At 39.3% G+C, this 21,574-nt stretch overlaps 3 protein-coding genes across 6 annotated transcripts in view; all 3 read left to right on the top strand.

Annotated features, from left to right (window-relative positions):
* The window catches only part of bin1b (bridging integrator 1b), a 34,264-nt gene extending 26,376 nt beyond the window's left edge, over positions 1-7,888 (top strand). For all 4 annotated transcript variants that reach the window (XM_065293758.1, XM_065293756.1, XM_065293757.1 and 1 more), the window contains 3 exons: positions 1,932-1,997; positions 5,533-5,634; positions 5,740-7,888. In XM_065293758.1, the coding sequence (XP_065149830.1) occupies positions 1,932-1,997; positions 5,533-5,634; positions 5,740-5,841 (270 nt within the window). In that variant the 3' untranslated portion in view covers positions 5,842-7,888. The remainder of the gene's footprint in view (positions 1-1,931; positions 1,998-5,532; positions 5,635-5,739) is intronic.
* Positions 7,889-10,654: 2,766 nt separating this feature from the next.
* LOC135741626 (tubulin alpha-1A chain-like) lies at positions 10,655-12,676 on the top strand. Its single transcript, XM_065260340.2, has 4 exons — positions 10,655-10,754; positions 11,016-11,238; positions 11,370-11,518; positions 11,605-12,676. The coding sequence occupies exons 1-4, from the start codon at positions 10,752-10,754 to the stop codon at positions 12,583-12,585; spliced, it is 1,356 nt and encodes a 451-aa protein (XP_065116412.1). The 5' UTR covers positions 10,655-10,751; the 3' UTR covers positions 12,586-12,676.
* A 3,652-nt stretch (positions 12,677-16,328) lies between these two features.
* LOC135783155 (tubulin alpha chain) lies at positions 16,329-19,449 on the top strand. The gene is made up of 4 exons (XM_065293760.1): positions 16,329-16,456; positions 17,612-17,834; positions 17,957-18,105; positions 18,214-19,449. Exons 1-4 carry the CDS (start codon positions 16,454-16,456, stop codon positions 19,189-19,191), a joined length of 1,353 nt encoding a protein of 450 aa, XP_065149832.1. The 5' UTR covers positions 16,329-16,453; the 3' UTR covers positions 19,192-19,449.
* Positions 19,450-21,574: the final 2,125 nt, after the last annotated feature.

Genomic DNA, 21,574 nt, shown 5'->3' with positions numbered 1-21,574 from the left:
ATGAAAGTGAATGGGGTCCACGAACATTTTGGTTACAAACATTCCTCAAATTATCTTCCTTCGTGTTTATCAGAACAAAGAAATTTACACGGTTACATTTTATAGTTACATTTTGCCAAAGTCCTCTCCTAACCTGCCATACATCAATGAAAAGCTTATGCATTCAACTTTCAGATGATGTATAAATCACAATTAATTTTTTCCCCTTACGACACATAGGTGTGGTTTCCCGGACACAAAATGCCCTGACATATTTTGACATAATATATTAGTGACATTGTTTTGTCTCAAGATGCACACCAATATAGTTTTTTGTAGGTTTGTTTGTACTTAAATGTCCTAATATAACTAACTATAACTAAGGCCTAGTCCTGGATTAATCTAAATCCTGTCCGGGAAACCACCCTATAAGATCCAGGGTCACATATTCGAAATGCATGGATCCCTCTCATGTTTAGTGCAGTCAACAGTTTTTTAATCATTAACGCTTATTACTGATGTTGAGATTTTAGTAGTATTTACTGTTGGCATGGTAACAGATGTATCTTGCATTTTTTATTTTGCGCTGCATTGTGGAAGGTGGTTTCATGGGATTCATGGGAGGTAAGAACTTGTGACTAATCACATTTGCCGGATGTTTGTGATTTGGTGGTGCTCTGATTAATCGCGGCAGCGATACATTTAGCTACATTTGCCAAATGCATACATTTATGCATTTGGCAAACACTTTTATCCAGAGCGACTTATAGTGCATTTACGGTATATACTTTAACATTATGTGTTCCCATGATCTTTGTGCTGCCAACATAGTGCCCTACCAACTGAGCTAAGGGAACACATCTACTGTATGTAAATAGTGGGGATTTGCATAGCAAAGCCCATTATAATGTCACGTTTAATGTCACACGACGAGGGTGTGGTAGCTTTGTGGTTTACCATCTGGTTCAAATCCAATCAAACAAAGCGCTTGATCCTATGATACTCCAAATTGTAGCACATTGGATTAGATGAATTAGATTTAACAAATATGAACATTTTGGTCAAAGGATATTACATAAACATGATGTAGGTCATTTTTGCAATGCAAAAACGCTTTCTCCTATCTATTCAGACACTTTGAGATTCATTCTCCAAAAAGTGTGCACCATTGTCATGTCGGAGCAAGTCGCTGTCATGTGTAAGTGACAAGACAATAAAGTGACAAGTTGCAATGTGATATTGTTTGGCTTGTTGGTGCATCCCAACACAGCAACACTGGCTGGACACATGAATTATATTTGGGGCTAGGCCATCTGTTTGTCCAACCAAAGGCAGACAGGGACAGTGTTTTGTTTGGGTGATGGAATGACGTCTCTTCCCCATGTCTTTCTGTGACCCTTGGGCCCTTTCTTGCCCTATTTTACCACCCAAAACAATCCCTTCCATCCACACCAGCCTTATCATACACCAACTGCAGATTCATCTCAGCAGTGGGACTCGCATGATCAAGCTCCTGAGCAAAAGTACAGCCAGCCCTACAAGGCCACTAACTGCGATGCTGATGCTGCTCCTGCCGTGCATCCTTATGCACCACCTAGCTGGGATGAGCAGCAGGGTTGGGATAATGAAACGGCTGCTCCTGCACACACACAGTGGGACAGAGCTTTGGCGTGCTGGGGTGAGGATGGGTCTCAGGTAGGGCAAGAGCGGCATGCAGATGTAGGACACACTGGCAATGCTCAGGTGTGGGAGGCGGAGTCTAAGCAACCTCAGTGGGAGGAGCCTCAGAGTGTAAGACGCTTTAGGAACGTGGATGTGTGTATGGTGTGTTAGGATGGCGTATGTGCTGTCAACCGTGGTAGTTTTGTGTGAGGGAGCTGAATTTCTTTCTCTTTATGTAGCAGATTTGCTTAAGTGTCATAACTTTTCCTTTTATTTCTTTTTTTTTGTAGAATGAAACTCCAACAGTGACAAATGGTTCTTCAGATGCTGAGCTGCCACCTTCTGTTTTGTTTAAGGTGTGTTGTGAACCCAACACATTTGCTTGGTTCCAAAACCTAGTCTTACTACTAATATAACTTACTGCCCTAGAATAATGTTTGTTAGGTAACTAGTTGCTTCTTACAAAATGATTCAAGGTCATTTCATGTTCTCTTCAGACAGTAGTTCAAAGCTGCAATCTATAACTTTTAAGTCTTTGTCACCATCTATGTTTAAAACATAAAATTGCAGGTTGCTTTACGTACGTTTCTCTCTGGGGCGCACTCACATTCACCACGATTGCCTAGAGCAGTGGTTCTCAAACGGGGGGCCGCGAGATGGTGCCAGGGGGGCCCCAGTTTTATGACATTTTATAAAATACATTAATTTATCATGAATTCTCATCTAAAATGTATCTTAATTTATTTTCATTATCACAAAAAATAAGGCTACTAACCAACAGCACAGCTTTTGGGGGGGGGGGGGCGAAGGAATGCACCATACACAAGGGGGGCCGCATGGTGAAAAAGTTTGAGAACCACTGGCCTAGAGTGCGATTTCGTCATTAGGATGCAATTGCCGTCCAATTCGCGTCATTCGCATCACTCCGCACAAGTTTGGATTGACTTTGTATGTAATCTACTCACGCTAATTGTTGAATTCGCATTTGGTGTGTACGCCCCAAAACGTCTAGACTTCTCAGGGACGCTATCAAATGACTTCTGTGCATTCTGGCGGTTTTGGGGGTCAAGCACTTGGATGTCGTTCGGTTTGTTAGTATAGTAAGTCACATGACATCAAACTGACATTTCCCACAAAATCGTACCCGACAGCCAAACATATAAATCGTTATTATAATCTCACCGTTGAGAATCTGTGAATTTTAGAGGTGGTTTACATTTTGTGTCTAAAAACGCAACTGTGCTGGGAACACACCAAAAGATAATCGAGATGATTTGGGCCGATTTACCCCCTTCCGACAATCCTATCTATGTCCCGATTATCGTGACGGTTCTACAGATTATCTTATCAGATTTTCCCTTGGTGTGAGGTGTGTTAAAAATGTCTGAACTGGAAGAACGCTGGAGCCGCCCCGATCGCGAAACATGCTTAATATTTATGATTCGAAATCCTGATGTGTTGGGGGAACCCCAAGGACAAACTCGCTCACGCTCTTAACGCCGGATTTCCACCAACTGCGGAGCAGCTGCAGATCGGCTCCGCTGCGAGCGGCTGTGTGCTGAAGTGACGAGGACCCATGAGGTCTCGCAAATTCACATGATGATCGCTCGATATCTAGTTCTGTCTCCGCCCAATTTGACGTTACATTATGACGTTTTGCTGGACCAGCCCAGATCACAACACGAGATCTCGCGAATTCAGGTATGATCACGCGATAAAGTCATGGCTCTGCCCTGCGAAGCTGTCCGGCATCCGGCCAAAATAGAAGCTCTGCGTATTTGAGGGCTGCGGATTGCCGGAGCTGTGATAGATTCGGAACGCAGTCAGTGGAAATACACACATAGGGCTCTATTTTAACGATCTGAAATGCAAGTGCGAAGCGCAACGCGCAAGTGAGTTTGTGGGCGGATCTTGGGCGCTGATGCTATTTTCCCGGCGTGAGAAATAACTCTTGCGCCGGGCGCAAATCAATAAGGGGTTGGTCTGAAGTAGGTTCATTATTCATAGGTGTGGTTTGGGCGTAACGTCAAATAAACCAATCAGAACGCTAGCCAACATTCCCTTTAAACGCAAGGGCGCAAGTTCCATGGCGGGTTGCTATTATTATGACGGATTTACCAGGCGCACGCCAGGAGCGGTTCACAGCCGAGGAGACCCACGTTCTTGTACGGGGGAATCCCACGCTTGCCAGCATAAATCGGGCACGCCGTGTAACGGGAGGTGGATCTGCCTCAGGACCTGACGCCAGCAGAGGACATCGCTGCGTCCACCCTCACCGCTGAAAGGGTTTGGGGGCTTTGAAATCGGACCCAAGAAACGCAAGCAAGGTCCAACCCCAAAGTACTCTTACAAATCAAGTTCATATACATTAAGGTTTCTTATGAAAACATTTTAACTATTATTTACATAAAATAAACGTAATACAGCCACACAACAAAGTTATGAAAATATTTTAATCGTTATTTGCATGAGAATAAATAAAAAATATCACCACAATGCTCACCACTATGATTCCCCTTATCTCATGTGTTAATATTTTTAAGTGTAACAATTTATGATTTGCAAAAATAACTGTTGCATCTGTGTAGATTAGATAAGCAAAGTGTATGCGCGTTGTGCACGCTATACATTATGGTCAAGCATGCGCCCTTAAAATAGCATAATGAACCACGCGCAACGCGCCACTGACTTTAGACTAGTTTTTTTTGGTTAGTAGCGCAATTGTTTTTTGAAACTGCAAAATAGCATAAGAGATGGTTTGCGCCGCAACACGCCTCCTTTTTGCGCTGAACCGCCCAGGGAGCGCAAGTTCATTCCCTAGTTTGCTGACGTGCATCTGTGGAGGGAAAAACCCTGCTGTGCGCCGGCGCAAAATATGAATGATACATGCGTCACTGACAAAGTCAATTGCGCTGGGTGCAAGATAGGGCCCATAGACTTGAATGGAAACCGATTGCCGTTCTGCAGCGGATCCGCAGCCTTTCTGCAGTCGGTGGAAATTGGGGGTAAGATTAGCAAGTGAAACAAAACAATATCCAATCAGAAAGCGAGATGATGGAAGGCGGAAGCAGTCATGGCGCAGCGCAAAGTGAACTTGTACAGACCATATTCCCGCTGTCTCCATGACTTCACCCAAACCATTTTCTTTTTATTCATTATATTTTCTATGAAAATCATTTAACATTCATTGAAATTTCTTCCTGCATATCGTCTGCCATGCCTATTCTGAAGTCTTGCAAGATTTTGCGAGATTTCCTGTGTTCACAATCAAGAATCTGGTTGAAAATCTGTTTGTGTGTGGTGTGCTGTCTTTGTCACATTATGGCACACCACACACTATAGGAGAAAAACGGTTAAATCTAGGATTTTTTATCCTCATGTTTGTGCTCGATCACATTTTGAAAATCGTATAAGATGTAAAAAATATTTTGGTGTGTACTCGGCACAACGCACTTGGGCAGTTGCGCTCTGATTGGTTGGTTCGTGTCACATGACCTGCGTTGAAGACGCACATTCTGAAAAGTTCCATTTTCAACTCGATGTGGCTCTGACGCAGCTGTATAAAAAGAACGCATCGCAAGCGCGTCGCAACCACGCCGCTCTCTATTTGAGCGCGCTTGCCGCGCAGCTAAATTAACAATAACGTATTTGCACAGGCAAATGTTGCGAAATCTGAACAGCTTAAATGTGTTTGCTTAATAAGTGATTTTTGTTAACTTTTAAACCAAAAAGTTACGGATTGCAGCTTTAACATTAACATTATTTAACATATTACTGTATTTACATCTATCTGTGTATTGTTAAGACATACATGCCTAAATATCGGCAAATGAATTTAATACATATCCCTATTCCCCCCAAATTGATTTAAATGAATGTGATATTTGGTAGGTGAAAGCAATTCATGACTATGGAGCAACAGACAACGATGAACTCGATCTGAAAGCTGGTGACATTGTGCTTGTGCTTCCCTTCGCCAACCCAGATGAACAGGTCAGCAACGCAAACATCCATGCATTATCAAATATACGATAAATACACAAATATACAGAGAGACCAACCTGAATGACCTTATCTCTGTTCTGTTTGTGAGTACAGGATGATGGCTGGTTAATGGGCGTAAAAGAGTCACACTGGCTTCAAAACAAAAACCTGCTAGCTAAAGGCGTCTTCCCTGAAAACTTCACCCAGAAACTGTAAGCGGAACGACCGTCGGACTCTCCTCAGAATCGAACGCTATCATCTCCACGCTTTATTTTCTCGTGGTTTTTCAAAAATAAGGGCTTTCAATCTATTCTATATACTGTGGTCCCGTTTATTGACATTAAAGTGAATTATTAAGGGCATTGGAGCAACACATTATTTCACACTAACTTTGTTCTTATGCTTTGTTTGGGTCAGTGGTGTCATCAACTGACTTTTGGTTATTTATTTTAATCCATTTTTCGAAGTAATGTGTCTAACATTGCATGACATGTAAAGGTCTCTCTTTGACATTATGATCAATCATTTCATATTTATATTCTGTATTTGTTTAAATATTGATGTCTGCGGGTATAAGACACCAAAGGTTAGAAAACTAAATGTATACTTTGGGACAAACCACTATATACAAAGCGATTCACTTGACAACCCTTTAGTGACGTACTGTAAAACTGAAGAGCTTATAAACATTGTTTTTCATTTGTCTTGAGTATTTCGTAGATCTTTATGGAGTGGTGAGTAAATGCTTTATTGTTAAACTGGAGATAAGTCCATCTTCTGCTGTCCATTTACAGAACTGTTCAAAATGTATTTGCATTACAATTCACATATTTAAATTATTTTGATCTGGAAAATGTATTATGAAACACTGAGCCCTAAAAAAAATTTCTGACAAATATACTGATATGCTGAAAAGATGCTTTGCCAAAAGAGTGTTGAATCCCACTTAGAGGTGATTTTTTTTTTTTTACAAATATTTTGCTGCTGTTTGTTTATTATAAAGTCTGAAATTGTCAGTCTGTACTTCCAGGGTTTATATCATTCACTGCCTCTGAGCTGTTTACATATTAGGGCTGTGATTTTCATATTTCATTCATCTCAAAGCTCTGTATTTGAATCCGGTTTGAATATTGAAATGCTTGTAGGGCCTTTAAAAAAATGACGGATGCGGGGAACATTTATTCACTGTTCTTTTTAACATCAATGTTCTTGAATGACCTTTTTGAATGATAAGGCTCAGATCTGTATGAGAAGGTGTGAGGGGATGTTTTTCTTTGAACAGCAAATTGCAGACATACTTTACATTTTACAAAGATTACAGATTGTTTACCTCAAGGAAGTCTTTGTTATAGTGTCGATTCATGTCGTAGTTCAATGCAACTTGGGCTCGTGTGGTTAATAAATGTGACCCTGGACCACAAAACCCTGAGGGTAAATTTTTTTTAAATAAATATAATAAATCGACTTTCCATTGACGTACACTGTAAAAAAAATCCGTAGAAATTACAATGGTATTGCAGCTGGGTTGCCGGTAATTTGCCGTAGATTTACATTTATGTTATTTTCTGGCAAGAGTTTGTTCAAAGTTAAATAAATTTTAAATATTAACAAGTCTTTATCTTTACAGAATAAAACTATACAATAACAGCCTCATGCAAAGCATTCTGGGAACCAGAAATTATCATAAACCTTTTTCTGTTTTTTGCTTCAGATTTTGTTTCCCAGAATGTTTTGCTTGATGCTGTTTTTTTAGTTTTACTCTGTAAAGACAAAGACTTGTAAATGTTAAATGTTCATTTAACTTTGAACAAAACGTTTCCAGTAAATAACATAAATTTAAATCTACGGTAAATTACCGGCAACCCAGCTGCAATTTCTACGGATTTTTTTTTACAGTGTACAGTTTGTTAGGATAGGACAATATTTGGCCGAGATATTTGAAAAACTATTAAGAAAATCTCCTTTAAAATTGTCTGAATTAAGTCCTCAAAATATCTTCATGGTATATGATCTTTACTAAATATTTGGCATACAAAAATTATAATTTTACCCATACAATGTTGGCTATTGCTACTAATATACCCGTGGAACTTATGACACTGATTTTTGTGGTCCAGGGTCACAAATATAAAGCAATATTTCTAATAGTCAACCCCTTAAATATGATTGACAGATTATAAATCTTTGGGGCAGTTTCCCGGAAAGGGTTTAGATTAATCCAGGACTAGGCCTTCATAATATTAGGAAATAAGCAAACAATACAGGTGTGAGACAAACAACTGATATTTAAAGATATGTCAATGCAAGGTGTTTTTACAGTAAGGCAGCTCATGCATTTTAGTCTGGGACTAGGGTAAGCCCTGTCCGGGAAACCGCCCCATAGTTTATTTTAAAACATGCCATTGGACACTATGTAAAGTTATAAGATGCACCACAGAAATGACATGTAAGCATTTTTAGACACGGAAAATAATGTCTTGGGATGCCATGTTTTAACATGCTGCTGTAACACCCTCTCTGGCAGCCATTGAGAAGCTAGCGTCCTCTTGTTCATCAATGTACTGTTTAATAAAGTCACAAATTAGTTCATAAAGCTTAAGCTTATTTGTTTCTTAATATGTCTTCTGTAATATCAATTATGACTGCTAAGAAACAGCAAAACATTAACTGCTATGAATAGACTATTCTTGTCTACCTATTAGATGCCAAACATAAAAGAGTTGGAGTCACCTATAAGGTTTAACAACCCTCTAAAATAATTACATGCTATGTGCATTTATTGTCATGGGAACATTTTGTCCTCAGTTGAGAAATGTTTGGGCTCCATGGCCACCTGTTAACAATAGTATAGTTTACAGGCTTAATAAGGGTACACAAATGCATAGCTTGTGCTTCAGGTCCAGTTTGCCAAGCTTAAAGTATGTATTAGGACAGATAGAAATAGGATTATAAGATGCGGTTATAGGTACCCGAAATGAATTCTGTACTAAAAGAGAACATAGAGAGTTAAAAGAATAGAAAATCTGCAAAGACGGAAAATGTAATTGATGCTTGCCGCATGCTAATCGGTTGCTAAGGTGTTCTGGGAGGTGATCTAGATCATGATTACATTAGAAAAAAGATCAGATGACATCTCTTTAATCTCAATGGTTTCTTCTAAAAGGTAATGACATTAAATGGAAAGCAAATGGAAACTTTGAGCCGGATCTCAAGAGAATTTGAACGAATTTTACGAGCTGGCTAATTCGTACGAAGTTAATCATACAGAAATGTATGATTATTAGAAAAAACAACATCAACGAAACCCTAACTCCAATTCATAGTGGTGAAAGCAAGTCATACAAAAACGTACAAATGTGGTCATATGAATTAATATGAATTAGCCACCTCGTAAAATATGCACAACTTCCCATAAGATTTAGTTTAAAGGGATAGTTCACTGAATATGAAAAATCTGTCATCATTTACTCACCCTCAAGTTGTTTCAAAACCTGTATAAAATTTTTTTGCTGAATACAAATGAAGACATTTTGAAAAATTTTAATAACCAAATGGGGCACCATTCACTTCCATGGTATTTTTTGTTTCCTACGTTTAAAGGGAAACACCACCGTTTTTCAATATTTTACTGTGTTCTTCCCTTAACTTAGACGAATCCAAATCTTTTTTTAATTGGGTGCACTTTTAAACTTTGTACTGTGCCTCGTGAATGTGTTAGCATTTAGCCTAGTCCCATTCATTCCTATGGCTCCAAACAGGGATGAATTTAGAAGCCACCAAACACTCATGTTTTCCTTATTTAAAGCCTGTTACATGAGTAGTTACACGAGTAAGTATGTCGGCACAAAATAAAACTTTTGTTTGGAGCCATAGGAATGAATGGGGCTAGGCTAAACGCTAACACATTCAACAAGTGCTGTACAAAGATTAAAGGGCACGCGTTGAAAAAAGATAGGTATGTATTAATTCATCTAAGTTGAGGTAAAAACATAGTAAAATATTGAAAAACTGTGGTGTTTTCCTTTAAAGTCAATGGTGCCCCAGATCTGCTGGGTTACAAACATTCTTCAAATCATCTTCTTTTGTGTTCAGCAGAACAAAGAAATGTATACAGGTTTGAAACAACTTAAGGGTGAGTAAATGATGACTGAATTTTCATTTTTTGGGTGAACTATCCCTTTAAATCTCCTGCATTTCAGATATTTTCCTAAGACAAAGACCAAAAATTCCACAATGTTTTAAACATCTCAACAAACTATGTTCAGATTTGGCAAATCTGCAATAAAGAGTCATTTTTTATTGAATATTTTAATATGACATTGACATTTAGGCATTTAGCAGACACTTTTATCCAAATCAGCTTACAAAAGTAAAAAAAAATATTTTTCCACGCATTGGGGCAAAAGGGACAAACCTTTAAATTAACCCAGAAAATCTTTATATTTGACCCAACAATGCACTTTAAAAAAAATTATTTGCTGCCTTAATTTTGTTGAATCAACTCAGATTTACAAGTAATTTCAATTTACTATTATTTATCTTGACTAGAGATGAACTTTTAAAACAAAGTTGATTTAACAAAAAAATGTAAGGTAGCAAAGATTTTTACAGTGTGGTTTTAAACAACCCAGCATAGTTTAAAGTACAACCCAAAGGGTTATGTTTGTATATATTTTTGACCCAATGCTGGTTTAAAAATAACCTATGTCCATTGATTTTATTATGCATTTCATCATCTGTCATGGGAATTGTACACTGCTTCCTAAACATTGAGTTTGCATCAGAAGCTACACAATATTCTTCACAGCTATGATCCACCAGTGCATGGTTAAATATTAATCTCTATGGATGGTTTAGTGTTGCCGTTACCATGTGTGCGTTGCCTGAAACTGGAAGCATTGGGATGTGACTGAGCCTGTTTTCTCAGCGCGCTCATCTATGATTGGTTTACCTCAAAATCGGAACGGCAGCTGTTCACATAATTTGACTTAACCCCTTTGTTGCCAACAACAAACCACGTTACCATGGCATCAGTTTGCTCTTTATAAAGCGATAGTATCCTAACAGAGACCGTACACAAGATTTCTCAACCGATCTCCTGACGTCGGCTAAAGGAAAGTTTTACAATGGTAGGATTTTTAAGGTTTAATAATTTATTAATAATCATTCAATTGTAACAGTGAATGATTTTGCTTGACTTTATTGCTTCTTATTCTTGATTCTTACTGTAGTCTTCATGACGCATTTTGCTTGTAAAACATGTTGTTTTTGACTGTCGGTATAACTATGAAAACTTATTTTTAAATGTATTTGATGTTTTTGTTATTTGAATAGAGGCGCTACATTTAAGAAGAAAAGTTTTTAAACATGCTTTAATTTTTACCTCTCAGCGTGAGTGCATCTCAGTTCATGTTGGCCAGGCTGGTGTGCAAATGGGCAATGCATGCTGGGAGTTGTATTGCCTTGAGCACGGGATCCAACCAGATGGTCAGATGCCAAGTGACAAAACCATCGGAGGGGGAGACGACTCCTTTAATACCTTCTTCAGTGAGACTGGAGCTGGAAAACATGTGCCAAGAGCTGTCTTTGTTGACTTGGAGCCAACGGTTATTGGTATAGACACTCATTTAATAACAGTTTATATGACTCAATTTTAATTCTGTACTTGACTGAAATTCAGTTTCAACCATGCATAGTAAAAAGTTATTTTTAGGGTTTATGAAATACAAATTATTTTTTTGCAGATGAGGTGCGCACAGGTACCTACCGCCAACTGTTCCACCCTGAACAGCTGATCACTGGTAAGGAAGATGCCGCCAACAATTACGCCCGTGGCCACTACACCATTGGCAAGGAGATTATTGACCTGGTGCTGGACCGGACACGCAAACTGGTGAGAGATAAGTAGAAAGCATGATATTCAGACAAAAAAATGCTTCTTGAGTAGGGATATCACAAACTCATAACTTTATTATGCAGGCTGATCAGTGCACTGGACTCCAGGGCTTCCTGATCTTCCACAGTTTTGGTGGTGGTACCGGCTCTGGCTTCACCTCCCTGCTTATGGAACGACTCTCTGTCGACTACGGGAAGAAGTCAAAACTGGAATTTGCCATTTATCCAGCTCCACAAGTCTCCACAGCTGTGGTGGAGCCCTACAACTCCATCCTTACCACCCACACCACCCTTGAGCACTCCGACTGTGCGTTCATGGTGGACAACGAGGCCATCTATGATATCTGTCGTAGAAACCTCGACATCGAGCGCCCCACCTACACAAACCTCAACAGGCTGATCGGGCAGATCGTGTCCTCCATCACTGCATCTCTGCGTTTCGACGGAGCCCTGAATGTTGATCTGACGGAGTTCCAAACTAACCTGGTGCCTTACCCACGTATCCACTTCCCTCTGGCCACCTACGCCCCAGTGATCTCCGCAGAGAAGGCCTACCACGAGCAGCTGTCGGTCGCAGAGATCACAAACGCTTGCTTCGAGCCAGCCAATCAGATGGTGAAATGCGACCCACGTCACGGCAAGTACATGGCTTGCTGTCTGCTCTACCGTGGTGATGTCGTACCCAAAGATGTCAATTCGGCCATCGCCACCATCAAGACCAAGCGCACCATCCAGTTTGTGGACTGGTGTCCCACTGGTTTCAAGGTGGGCATCAACTACCAGCCCCCAACTGTGGTTCCTGGTGGAGATCTGGCTAAGGTGCAGCGAGCCGTGTGTATGCTGAGCAACACTACGGCCATCGCTGAAGCTTGGGCCCGTCTGGATCACAAATTCGATCTGATGTACGCCAAGAGAGCTTTCGTTCACTGGTATGTGGGTGAGGGTATGGAGGAAGGTGAATTCTCTGAGGCCAGAGAAGACATGGCTGCTCTGGAGAAGGATTATGAAGAGGTGGCCACAGACAGCGTCGGAGAGGAGGGAGAAGAGGAAGGGGAGGAATATTAAAGGAATTTTTGATATTTCAGGAAAGCTCGTGGATCATAAGTTTCACAAACAGTATTTTCAGATGAATAAAATATTGTTTTATGTTCCCTATGCTCATTTAATTGTTTTTTATTTGATTGTTTTGATTTTTACTAAATATATTCTATATATATATAAAATACTCTGCACCAGCAAATAACATTATTACAGTGCTAACCACTACAGTGCTGAAAGCTTTTGTTTCTTAGTTTGGGTATTTTAGTTTAAAGATTTAAATAAATTGTGGCCATTGCTGAGCCACCAAGAGACTGCTCGTTTAAAGTCTATGCTTCCCACTTCTTGAACACTAAGTGAATGCAAATTAAGGTTTATACATTTGAAACAGCACCAAGCAAACAATTAACAACTGTTTTACATTTTATCAAAATTTGCATGACTTTAGACAGGATGAGTCAGGCAAGTCTTTTTCAGCATGTTTGCGTTAAACAGACTTAAAGTTCAGAAATAAAAACGTATCTATGGACTATGGGTCATTCTCACGAAATTAGACTTATGAGGTGTCATGAAACATTTTGATAAAAAAAGTAAATATCAAAATAAGAAGCATACATTTACAAACATCTCTTCATACTATTTTGCACATGATTTCAAATGACATCATACAAACCAATTTTGTTATTTTTTCACATTTAAGGGGAAATTTTTCATTACCGCAATGTGTCCATGACTGGATTTTGGTTCTTGACATGGAAATATTTATAATTTAAAAAATCTTAAAAAAAAAGCTTTCAGTGCATGTTATACTATAAACATTTACAGTAAAGAAACATGTGGTATTTGGTGATCATAGAGACAATAGTAATAGGGAATATAAATGTATACCAATTTTCTCATTCTCCGCAACAATTTTCAATCATTGTTTAAGGAACTAACATTTAGAAAAAAAAATGTTGGAAGGGACATAATTGACTGTGACACTCAAGATGGCTACCAGGTAAGCAGTTCTTATTTTTTCTCTCCAGATAAAAGTTGAAATTTTGTTTGTCATGGTACCTAGACAACTTTTTAGTTCTCATTACTGAAACATGAGTTTGTAAATGCATATATTTAATGTAATATCGTGTAGCGCTAATGATAATTTTTGATAATGATAATCTAAAAAATGTAAATAATTCTATAGGAAATATTTTTTAAATCCTCTAAAAATAATGGATGTGCAAAAAATTGGCTTCAAGGGCTTTTTTAAAAATTCTGATGCTGGACACCTTCTAAATCTGGATTTCGTGAGAATCGCCCATCTGCTTAAAAGTGCCCAATAATGAATTAGTCATCTGTAACAATTTTTCTCAATTTAATACTTTATTGGACCCCAACAGTTTACAGTTTTAATGCAGTTTGAAAATTGCAGTTTCAACGCAGCTTCAAAGGTCTTTTAAACAATTCCAAATTTGGCATAAAAGTCTCATCTAGAAAACGCAAGAAAGAAAAAACATTTTTGGCATGAAAAATAAAAAATATGCACTTTTAAACCACAACTTCTCATCTTGCACCAGCCGTGTGACGCGTTACATATGTGAGATGCACACTTGCAGACCCTTTTAAACAATAAACTGACACAAAGACATTAATTAATATCATTCCACATACAACAACGTCAGAATGGTCCTCTTTCTCCACACTTGTAAACACTGGGGCAGTAGTTTTGCATTCACTGAAAAAAATTATTCATTCAATTTACTCAAATTTTTTAAGGTAAGTGGTTGCAATCAATTTATTTAAGCTAAATTTAAACAAAAGTTTCTTGTTTTGCCTTTCAAATTAGTTTTTGTTTAAATGTAGCTTAAATAAATTGATTGCAACCACTTACCTTAATAAAATTGAGTAAATTGGATGAATAATTTTTTTCAGTGTACAGCACGACCTTTTGACGTGATTACGCATTACGTGAGGTTGCGCTGGTGCGTCACACGGCTAGTGCAAGACAAGAAGCTTTGGTTTAAAAGTGCATTTTTTTCTTGCTGAAAATGACGATTTGTTTTGCTAGATAAGACCCCTATGCCTTGTTTGCGATCGTTTAGAGCCCTTAGAAGCTGCGTTGAAATGGCAATTTTAAACTGCATTTAAACTTTAAACTGTTGAGGTCGAATAAAGTCTATTAAATTGAGAAAATGTTTTGTGGAAATGTTTTCCACAAAAAAAATAAACAAATTCTCGACTGAACAAAGAAAGACTAAATTATGAGTAAATTATCTGGATTTTTTTTTAAGAAAGTGGAGTAATCCTTTAGAGTTACCATCTTCTGTATTATGACGTATATCCGAATGAAATTGCTTTAGAAATGAGAAAAAAAATTTAGGGAGGGACTTGATTTCAACCATTGAAAACGTATTGTTTCGAGAAGCGGAGGAGCTTAATGTTTTTCATTAAAGATTACGAGGGCACATGAATAAAAAAAAATGAAATCAGAGATAAGTAATAAAAAACCGGTACAATATTCTATAAAAAATAAAGTTATTAATTTCAATTCCATGGTGACTTTAATTTGTAAAGGGAACCCTTAAAAAGTGTAGCACATTATATGCTAGAGAGGCTTTTTTCAATGTGCTGCAAACACACAACAGTGAATTCCACAAACAATGGTCTAATTTACATAGACGATCATCTATTTGAATGCAAAGCAAGCTTCCTTTTCACCTAACTTACATAAAATGGCTTTTTTGTTAAAGGTCTCTTTTTTGTCACATAAGGCATATGAACACATATCAACTTTTCTCTCTTTTGTTTTATATTTTCCTTTGTATGCAGATTTAAACACACTGTCCTTCTGCTTAACAACACCACCAGCCCTGAAATTCCAAACATTCTCCATTGAGGCCATCTCTAAACATTTGGACTTATTCAACCGGCAAATCTTGTGCGTATAAAGGGTGAGGGAGCATCATTGTGTTTTACATGTTGATATTTTACACAGCACACACACACTCTCCTCCAGTTGTGTGTTACCATGGGAATCAAACCCATTACCTGTGTGCTGCAAACACAATAAGCTACAGTAACGCTGTAGCAGTTTAATTAGCAACACTGTTTAAAAACAGATGACCTGTTTTACCTCCGTGAAGCAAGTTTGTATTTGGCCCACTAAAACTTTAATAGTGATCCTTTCATATTTAGGTCAAGTGTTGACATTGCACAGTGCACAAACCTACAGGGCCTTATAGTTAATACTAAATGTTAACATCCTTGCTAGCTCATAAATTGTAACATAGTTGGACATGTTTAACTTATAAAGACATAAGTTGTCACTGTTTATGATAGTTATTCAAATAAATAACATAATATACTCCAGTAGCCTATATAAGGTATTATCAAACTTTTTTAATGTATACTACACTATTCTGTAGTATCAACTAAAAAACGAAGTATATGTAGTAGTACACTGTAGTAGTAGTAGTAACGTACACTTTAATATTTACTAGTCTAGGGCCATGTTCACAAATACTGTATCTAGGAATTTTTACTAATGTCAGTATACTGACATTTTAGTATACTACTGCAGTATTTTTTAAGTGGGAGCGTGGTACTTTTCCTATATTTGTGCTTCTTTTAAAATTATTTTTAAAAATTACTTCTCGTTTTACCTCAGTTTTTTCCATCCTCCCACAGTAGGCCTTCTCAGTCTGAATGGGGGTTGGTTCAAATTAAGTCCCGCCCATATTTTTCCCTCCTCTTTCCCTCTCCAACTGTCGCTCCCGCCAATGAGGAGGCGATAATCCCACCCCCCTTCTTCCGGTCGCGCGGGGTCTATATAAACACAGCCCGGTCGCTTCCGCGCTTATACTGCCTTCCATTTCCGAACCCTTAACGTCGGTGTGAAGGAATATCTGACAAAATGGTGAGTTTTAAAAATAATTTTTTCAACAAAAATGCCAAGATTATTCATTTTCTGTGTCAGTTTTATTTTAAACAGCAAGATAATGTGTTATTCTCACGAACGGAGTGTTCTCGAACATTAGCCTATTTTAAATAAAGTATAATTTCGGTATTAAATAGATTTGAAACGTTGATAAAATTTTTAACGTTTAGTTATACTTGATATCGGCCGTTTTTACAACAATGGGCGCGCGCGAATTAACCGCCCTCTCGCGTGCGCGCGCAAGAACAACGGTGGACGCTCTTGGAAGTCTGAGTGACGCACTTTTGTAAAAACGCGCAAAATATAAATAATGTGGTTATATCTAACAGCCGTTTGTGGATGTACATATCGTGATCTACATCTATGAACCAAATCGCGTATAAATTGTGAAGGCTTAAAAGCCTTTTGTTAGATGCGCATCAGAGCGCGTGCCCAAAGCCGGGAATAATGGCTCGCGCAGTTAAGGCGCGGTCAGATATCAAGTTCCCCCCGGCTCCCGTTTTTTTCCATGTCTAATTATACAGAAAAATGGGTGGGGGTGAAACGAGCCCTGCCCTGTGTTTGTTACCCCAAACCACATCTTTGCTGTAATTCAGTGTCCACGTGTTTCAGGGCGTATATTTGAGCTCGGTCAGCATTGAAGCTCGTGCACGTAGAGCTGCAGGCCTGGTCATCTGATGCAGCTGTAAATGACGTATTGATCCATTGAAACGGGCCATGTCATTGAGTTCAGAAGGTTTTTTTAATGACGTAATGTTTAGTAACTGTGATACCCATCAGGTTCATTGTTTCTAATGTCAAGAATGGTTAAAGGGAAAACCATAATGCCGACACCCAGCATTCAAACAAAAGCACCATTCACACGCAATTTTCCATCTGAAAACAGAGTAAAGAATAAACATCCTTTGCTAAGGTTATGCTCAGTTCCCATCTAGCCTGTTTATGTACCCAATTTATTCATTATTTATGCATCTTATTTAGGTAATCTGACACTTTTTGATGTTGACATCCCATTTTGCATCCTTTTTATAAAATATTGTAAACCTCTTTTTGCCGACTTTTTTACATCAGATGTTTATACAGATTGCTGATGTTTGTCATTTGTAATGTTAACTTCTCTTTTTCTCATTACAGCGTGAGTGTATTTCCATGCACGTTGGCCAAGCCGGCGCCCAGATGGGCAATGCATGCTGGGAGTTGTATTGCCTGGAGCACGGTATCCAGCCAGATGGTCAGATGCCAAGTGACAAAACCATTGGAGGAGGAGATGACTCTTTCAACACCTTCTTCAGTGAGACTGGAGCTGGTAAACACGTCCCAAGAGCCGTCTTTGTGGATCTGGAGCCCACTGTCATCGGTAATTATTCTCGCTTTAAACCGTTTAATTACTACTTTGTTACCTAATGTGTATGGGATGTCACCTGTCAGCATATAATTGTAAGCGGTTTAAAATTAAATCCAAATGATTGTTTTTTGCAGATGAGGTGCGCACTGGTACCTACCGCCAACTGTTCCACCCTGAACAGCTGATCACTGGTAAGGAAGATGCCGCCAACAATTACGCCCGTGGCCACTACACCATTGGCAAGGAGATCATTGACCTGGTGCTGGACAGGACACGCAAACTGGTTAGGCACCAATGATTTTATTCCATACTTCTATATGTGCATATGATGTTTCTAGTTGATACTTAAGGTATTTCTACCTAGTAAAATGTTCCCCATTTTGTTTTTTAGGCTGATCAGTGCACTGGACTCCAGGGCTTCCTGATCTTCCACAGTTTTGGTGGTGGTACCGGCTCTGGCTTCACCTCCCTGCTCATGGAACGACTCTCCGTCGACTACGGGAAGAAGTCAAAGCTCGAGTTTGCCGTTTATCCAGCTCCACAAGTCTCCACAGCTGTGGTCGAGCCCTACAACTCCATCCTTACCACCCACACCACCCTCGAGCACTCCGACTGCGCTTTCATGGTGGACAACGAGGCCATCTATGATATCTGTCGTAGAAACCTCGACATCGAGCGCCCCACCTACACAAACCTCAACAGGCTGATCGGACAGATCGTGTCCTCCATCACTGCATCTCTGCGTTTCGACGGAGCCCTGAATGTTGATCTGACAGAGTTCCAAACTAACCTGGTGCCTTACCCACGTATCCACTTCCCTCTGGCCACCTACGCCCCAGTGATCTCCGCAGAGAAGGCCTACCACGAGCAGCTGTCGGTCGCCGACATCACCAACGCTTGCTTCGAGCCAGCCAATCAGATGGTGAAATGTGACCCACGTCACGGCAAGTACATGGCTTGCTGTCTGCTCTACCGTGGTGACGTTGTACCCAAAGATGTCAACTCTGCCATCGCCACCATCAAGACCAAGCGCACCATCCAGTTTGTGGACTGGTGTCCAACTGGTTTCAAGGTGGGCATCAACTACCAGCCCCCAACTGTGGTTCCTGGTGGAGATCTGGCTAAGGTGCAGCGAGCCGTGTGTATGCTGAGCAACACTACAGCCATCGCCGAAGCTTGGGCCCGTCTGGATCACAAATTCGATCTGATGTACGCCAAGAGAGCTTTCGTTCACTGGTATGTGGGTGAGGGTATGGAGGAAGGTGAATTCTCTGAGGCCAGAGAAGACATGGCTGCTCTGGAGAAGGATTATGAAGAGGTCGGCACAGACAGCGTCGGAGAGGAGGATGAAGAAGGAGAGGAATATTAAGATGTCACCACCTGGCAGGTGCTTGCTCCAGTCCAGCAAGACAACTATCCAAGCTTAATGTTGTTCACTTTTAATGTCACATTCCGTGCAAAGGTGTTTTATGGTATCACCTACAAAAAATAAAAATGTTAGGTCTTTGCTGTTTTTCAAGATTTTATTTGTCTCTCACATAAAACCTTGAATATGGGAGTTCACTTTTAATGACACATTCCATGCAATGGTATCACCTGCAAAAATAAAAATGCAAAACAAGAACAAGACTTTGCTGTGTTTTTCCTTTGAGTTTGCATAAGTGAAATTGAACAATTAACCAATTGTGAAAAGTGCTATGAATAAAATTGAATTACCCTTGTAAGACAAGGAGAGGCATTGAGTGTTGCCAAAATGTGAGTCGTTTGTAGATTGCATGTTGTATTATGTTTGCAACTAAAGTTGTGTACATTTGTGTTGCTAAGAGAAACGAGAAGAGGTTTCCACACATGTGCCAAAAATTAAGCATAAGCATGTGTCCTAAAATACTTGCATGCTACATATGCATTTCCCCTGCACAATGCAAATAAAATTTTGGAGGAAGTAGTACATAAAGCCTATATTTACGGTTTAGTTTAAGGGCCATAATAGCAGTGCTAATCTAAAGTTTGGATACAAGCATGTTTTATATTAATAAAAAGTGGAATAAATGCACAGAATGCAAAGTAGTGCATATGATGCTCTCTACATTGCTTGTCTTTTGTCTGAAGAAACCCCTGGTCCTACTTTACAGATTTTAGGAAATGCATTAATACAGATTATGAGAAACACTGCAGTTGTATACTGTTGGCTAGAAAAAGTAAGGATGTGTGACAAAACATGCAGGCCTCTTATATCATGTGGGCAGCTATGATTACACAACACTACATTAAAGCTCGTCAGCCTGTATACATGACATTCACCAGGGGCCTCGTTTATAAAGCGTGCGTGCGCATATTTATAAAAAATGGTCTTCGACGTAATAAAAAAAAGGTGCTCTGTGGCGGTAATCCTATGTTTAGGTATGCCGCCAATAAAAAGAAGAAAGAAGTAAAGTGCTTTGCTTCATGACAGGGTCTGAGGGATGATGCTAGAAGGGATACAGCTACGGCCAAAATCCTCTCTAATCCCAACATGTCAAAGGATTTAGGCCGTAGCTGTAGCCTATCTAGCCAGAGATTTGTCCGTAGATTTATCCCCTCTAGTCAGAACCGGGTCGGGTCTGTCTGAGCAGACATTTCTCCTCCGAGTGCGGCAGGTTTTGAAAATGAAACCAATTCTTGCAGCTCGAAAGAGATTTTAACGGTATCAGAGGCTTTTAGATGTAGGGCTTCGTTTAAAGGCGGAGATCTGAAGTGAGCCGTACGCGCGGTTTTTTTTTTGTGCGTACATTCGTTCTATGAATCACACGCACGCGCTTTTGAGAAATTAGCGTAAGACATTTAGCACGGTTTCTACGTAGCATTTTATAAATAATGCCCCTGAAACAGCAACTTAAATGGTTTTCCCTTTCAGTATTTATGGATTATAAAGTGTACAAGCAAAGTAGCACTTTATATGGCTTATCTTGTAAGGTGTGGACATCTGTCAGGCGCTAAGTGGCCTTTTTGCAATACTTCATGCGCGCCATAAGAACAGACAGTAGGATGACATCACAGTACCGCGAGAGCAATTCGAAATCAGACTGCACCGAATGATTTTTCAACTCGCTCTCGCGTTATTTTGAAGTCGAACAAGCCTAGTCTGGTTGGCACATGGCTTATCAGTCACATATGCAACGGACACGTGTCATCTGACTCCAGACAGTCAGTCACTAAACAAACCCTGCAGGCGAACAAGTGTGACGTATTATACATTACGTTTGATCTTAACATAAACTTGTGTGTGCTACATTTTTGTTTGATAACCTACCTAGGTGAAAAAAGTATACTTAACGTACTAAAAAAATACTTAAATAAACTAAAATATAATGAACTACATTTTTAATACATTATTACTTTTGTGCAAAAGTAGGGTCAAAGTTACATAATACATATATACAAATTAAAAGTATAGTTCTACTTCAGTAGTACCTTAGTGCAGTGGTTTTCAAACTGGGGGCCGGGGCCCCCAGGGGGGCCGCGAGATGGTGCCAGGGGGGCCCCAGTTTTATGACATTTTATGAAATACATCCATTTAACATGAATTATGTGTTATTAAACCTAAAAAAATAAGGCTACTATCCAAAAGCACTACTTTTTTGTATAATTTAATGTTCTTTTATTAAAATGTTGAGTTTTAGAACAGTTTTTTGTCACAAATTTTCTTTGGGGGGGCCGCGAAGGAATGCACCATGCACAAGGGGGGCCACACGCTGAAAAAGTTTGGGAACCTC

This window comes from Paramisgurnus dabryanus, chromosome 7 (assembly GCF_030506205.2).
Source record: "Paramisgurnus dabryanus chromosome 7, PD_genome_1.1, whole genome shotgun sequence".
Taxonomy (NCBI): Eukaryota; Metazoa; Chordata; class Actinopteri; order Cypriniformes; family Cobitidae; genus Paramisgurnus; species Paramisgurnus dabryanus.
Note: the sequence above shows the minus strand (reverse complement) of the source record. Positions and strands in the feature narration are given on the sequence as shown.

Bases quoted from the DNA above. Each gene is read 5' to 3' on its own strand.
- LOC135741626 (XM_065260340.2), top strand. The intron at 11,239-11,369 runs GTATAGACACTC...ATTTTTTTGCAG, and splicing joins CTTGGAGCCAACGGTTATTG to ATGAGGTGCGCACAGGTACC. The intron at 11,519-11,604 runs GTGAGAGATAAG...TTTATTATGCAG, and splicing joins TGGACCGGACACGCAAACTG to GCTGATCAGTGCACTGGACT.
- LOC135783155 (XM_065293760.1), top strand. The intron at 17,835-17,956 runs GTAATTATTCTC...TGTTTTTTGCAG, and splicing joins TCTGGAGCCCACTGTCATCG to ATGAGGTGCGCACTGGTACC. The intron at 18,106-18,213 runs GTTAGGCACCAA...TTTGTTTTTTAG, and splicing joins TGGACAGGACACGCAAACTG to GCTGATCAGTGCACTGGACT.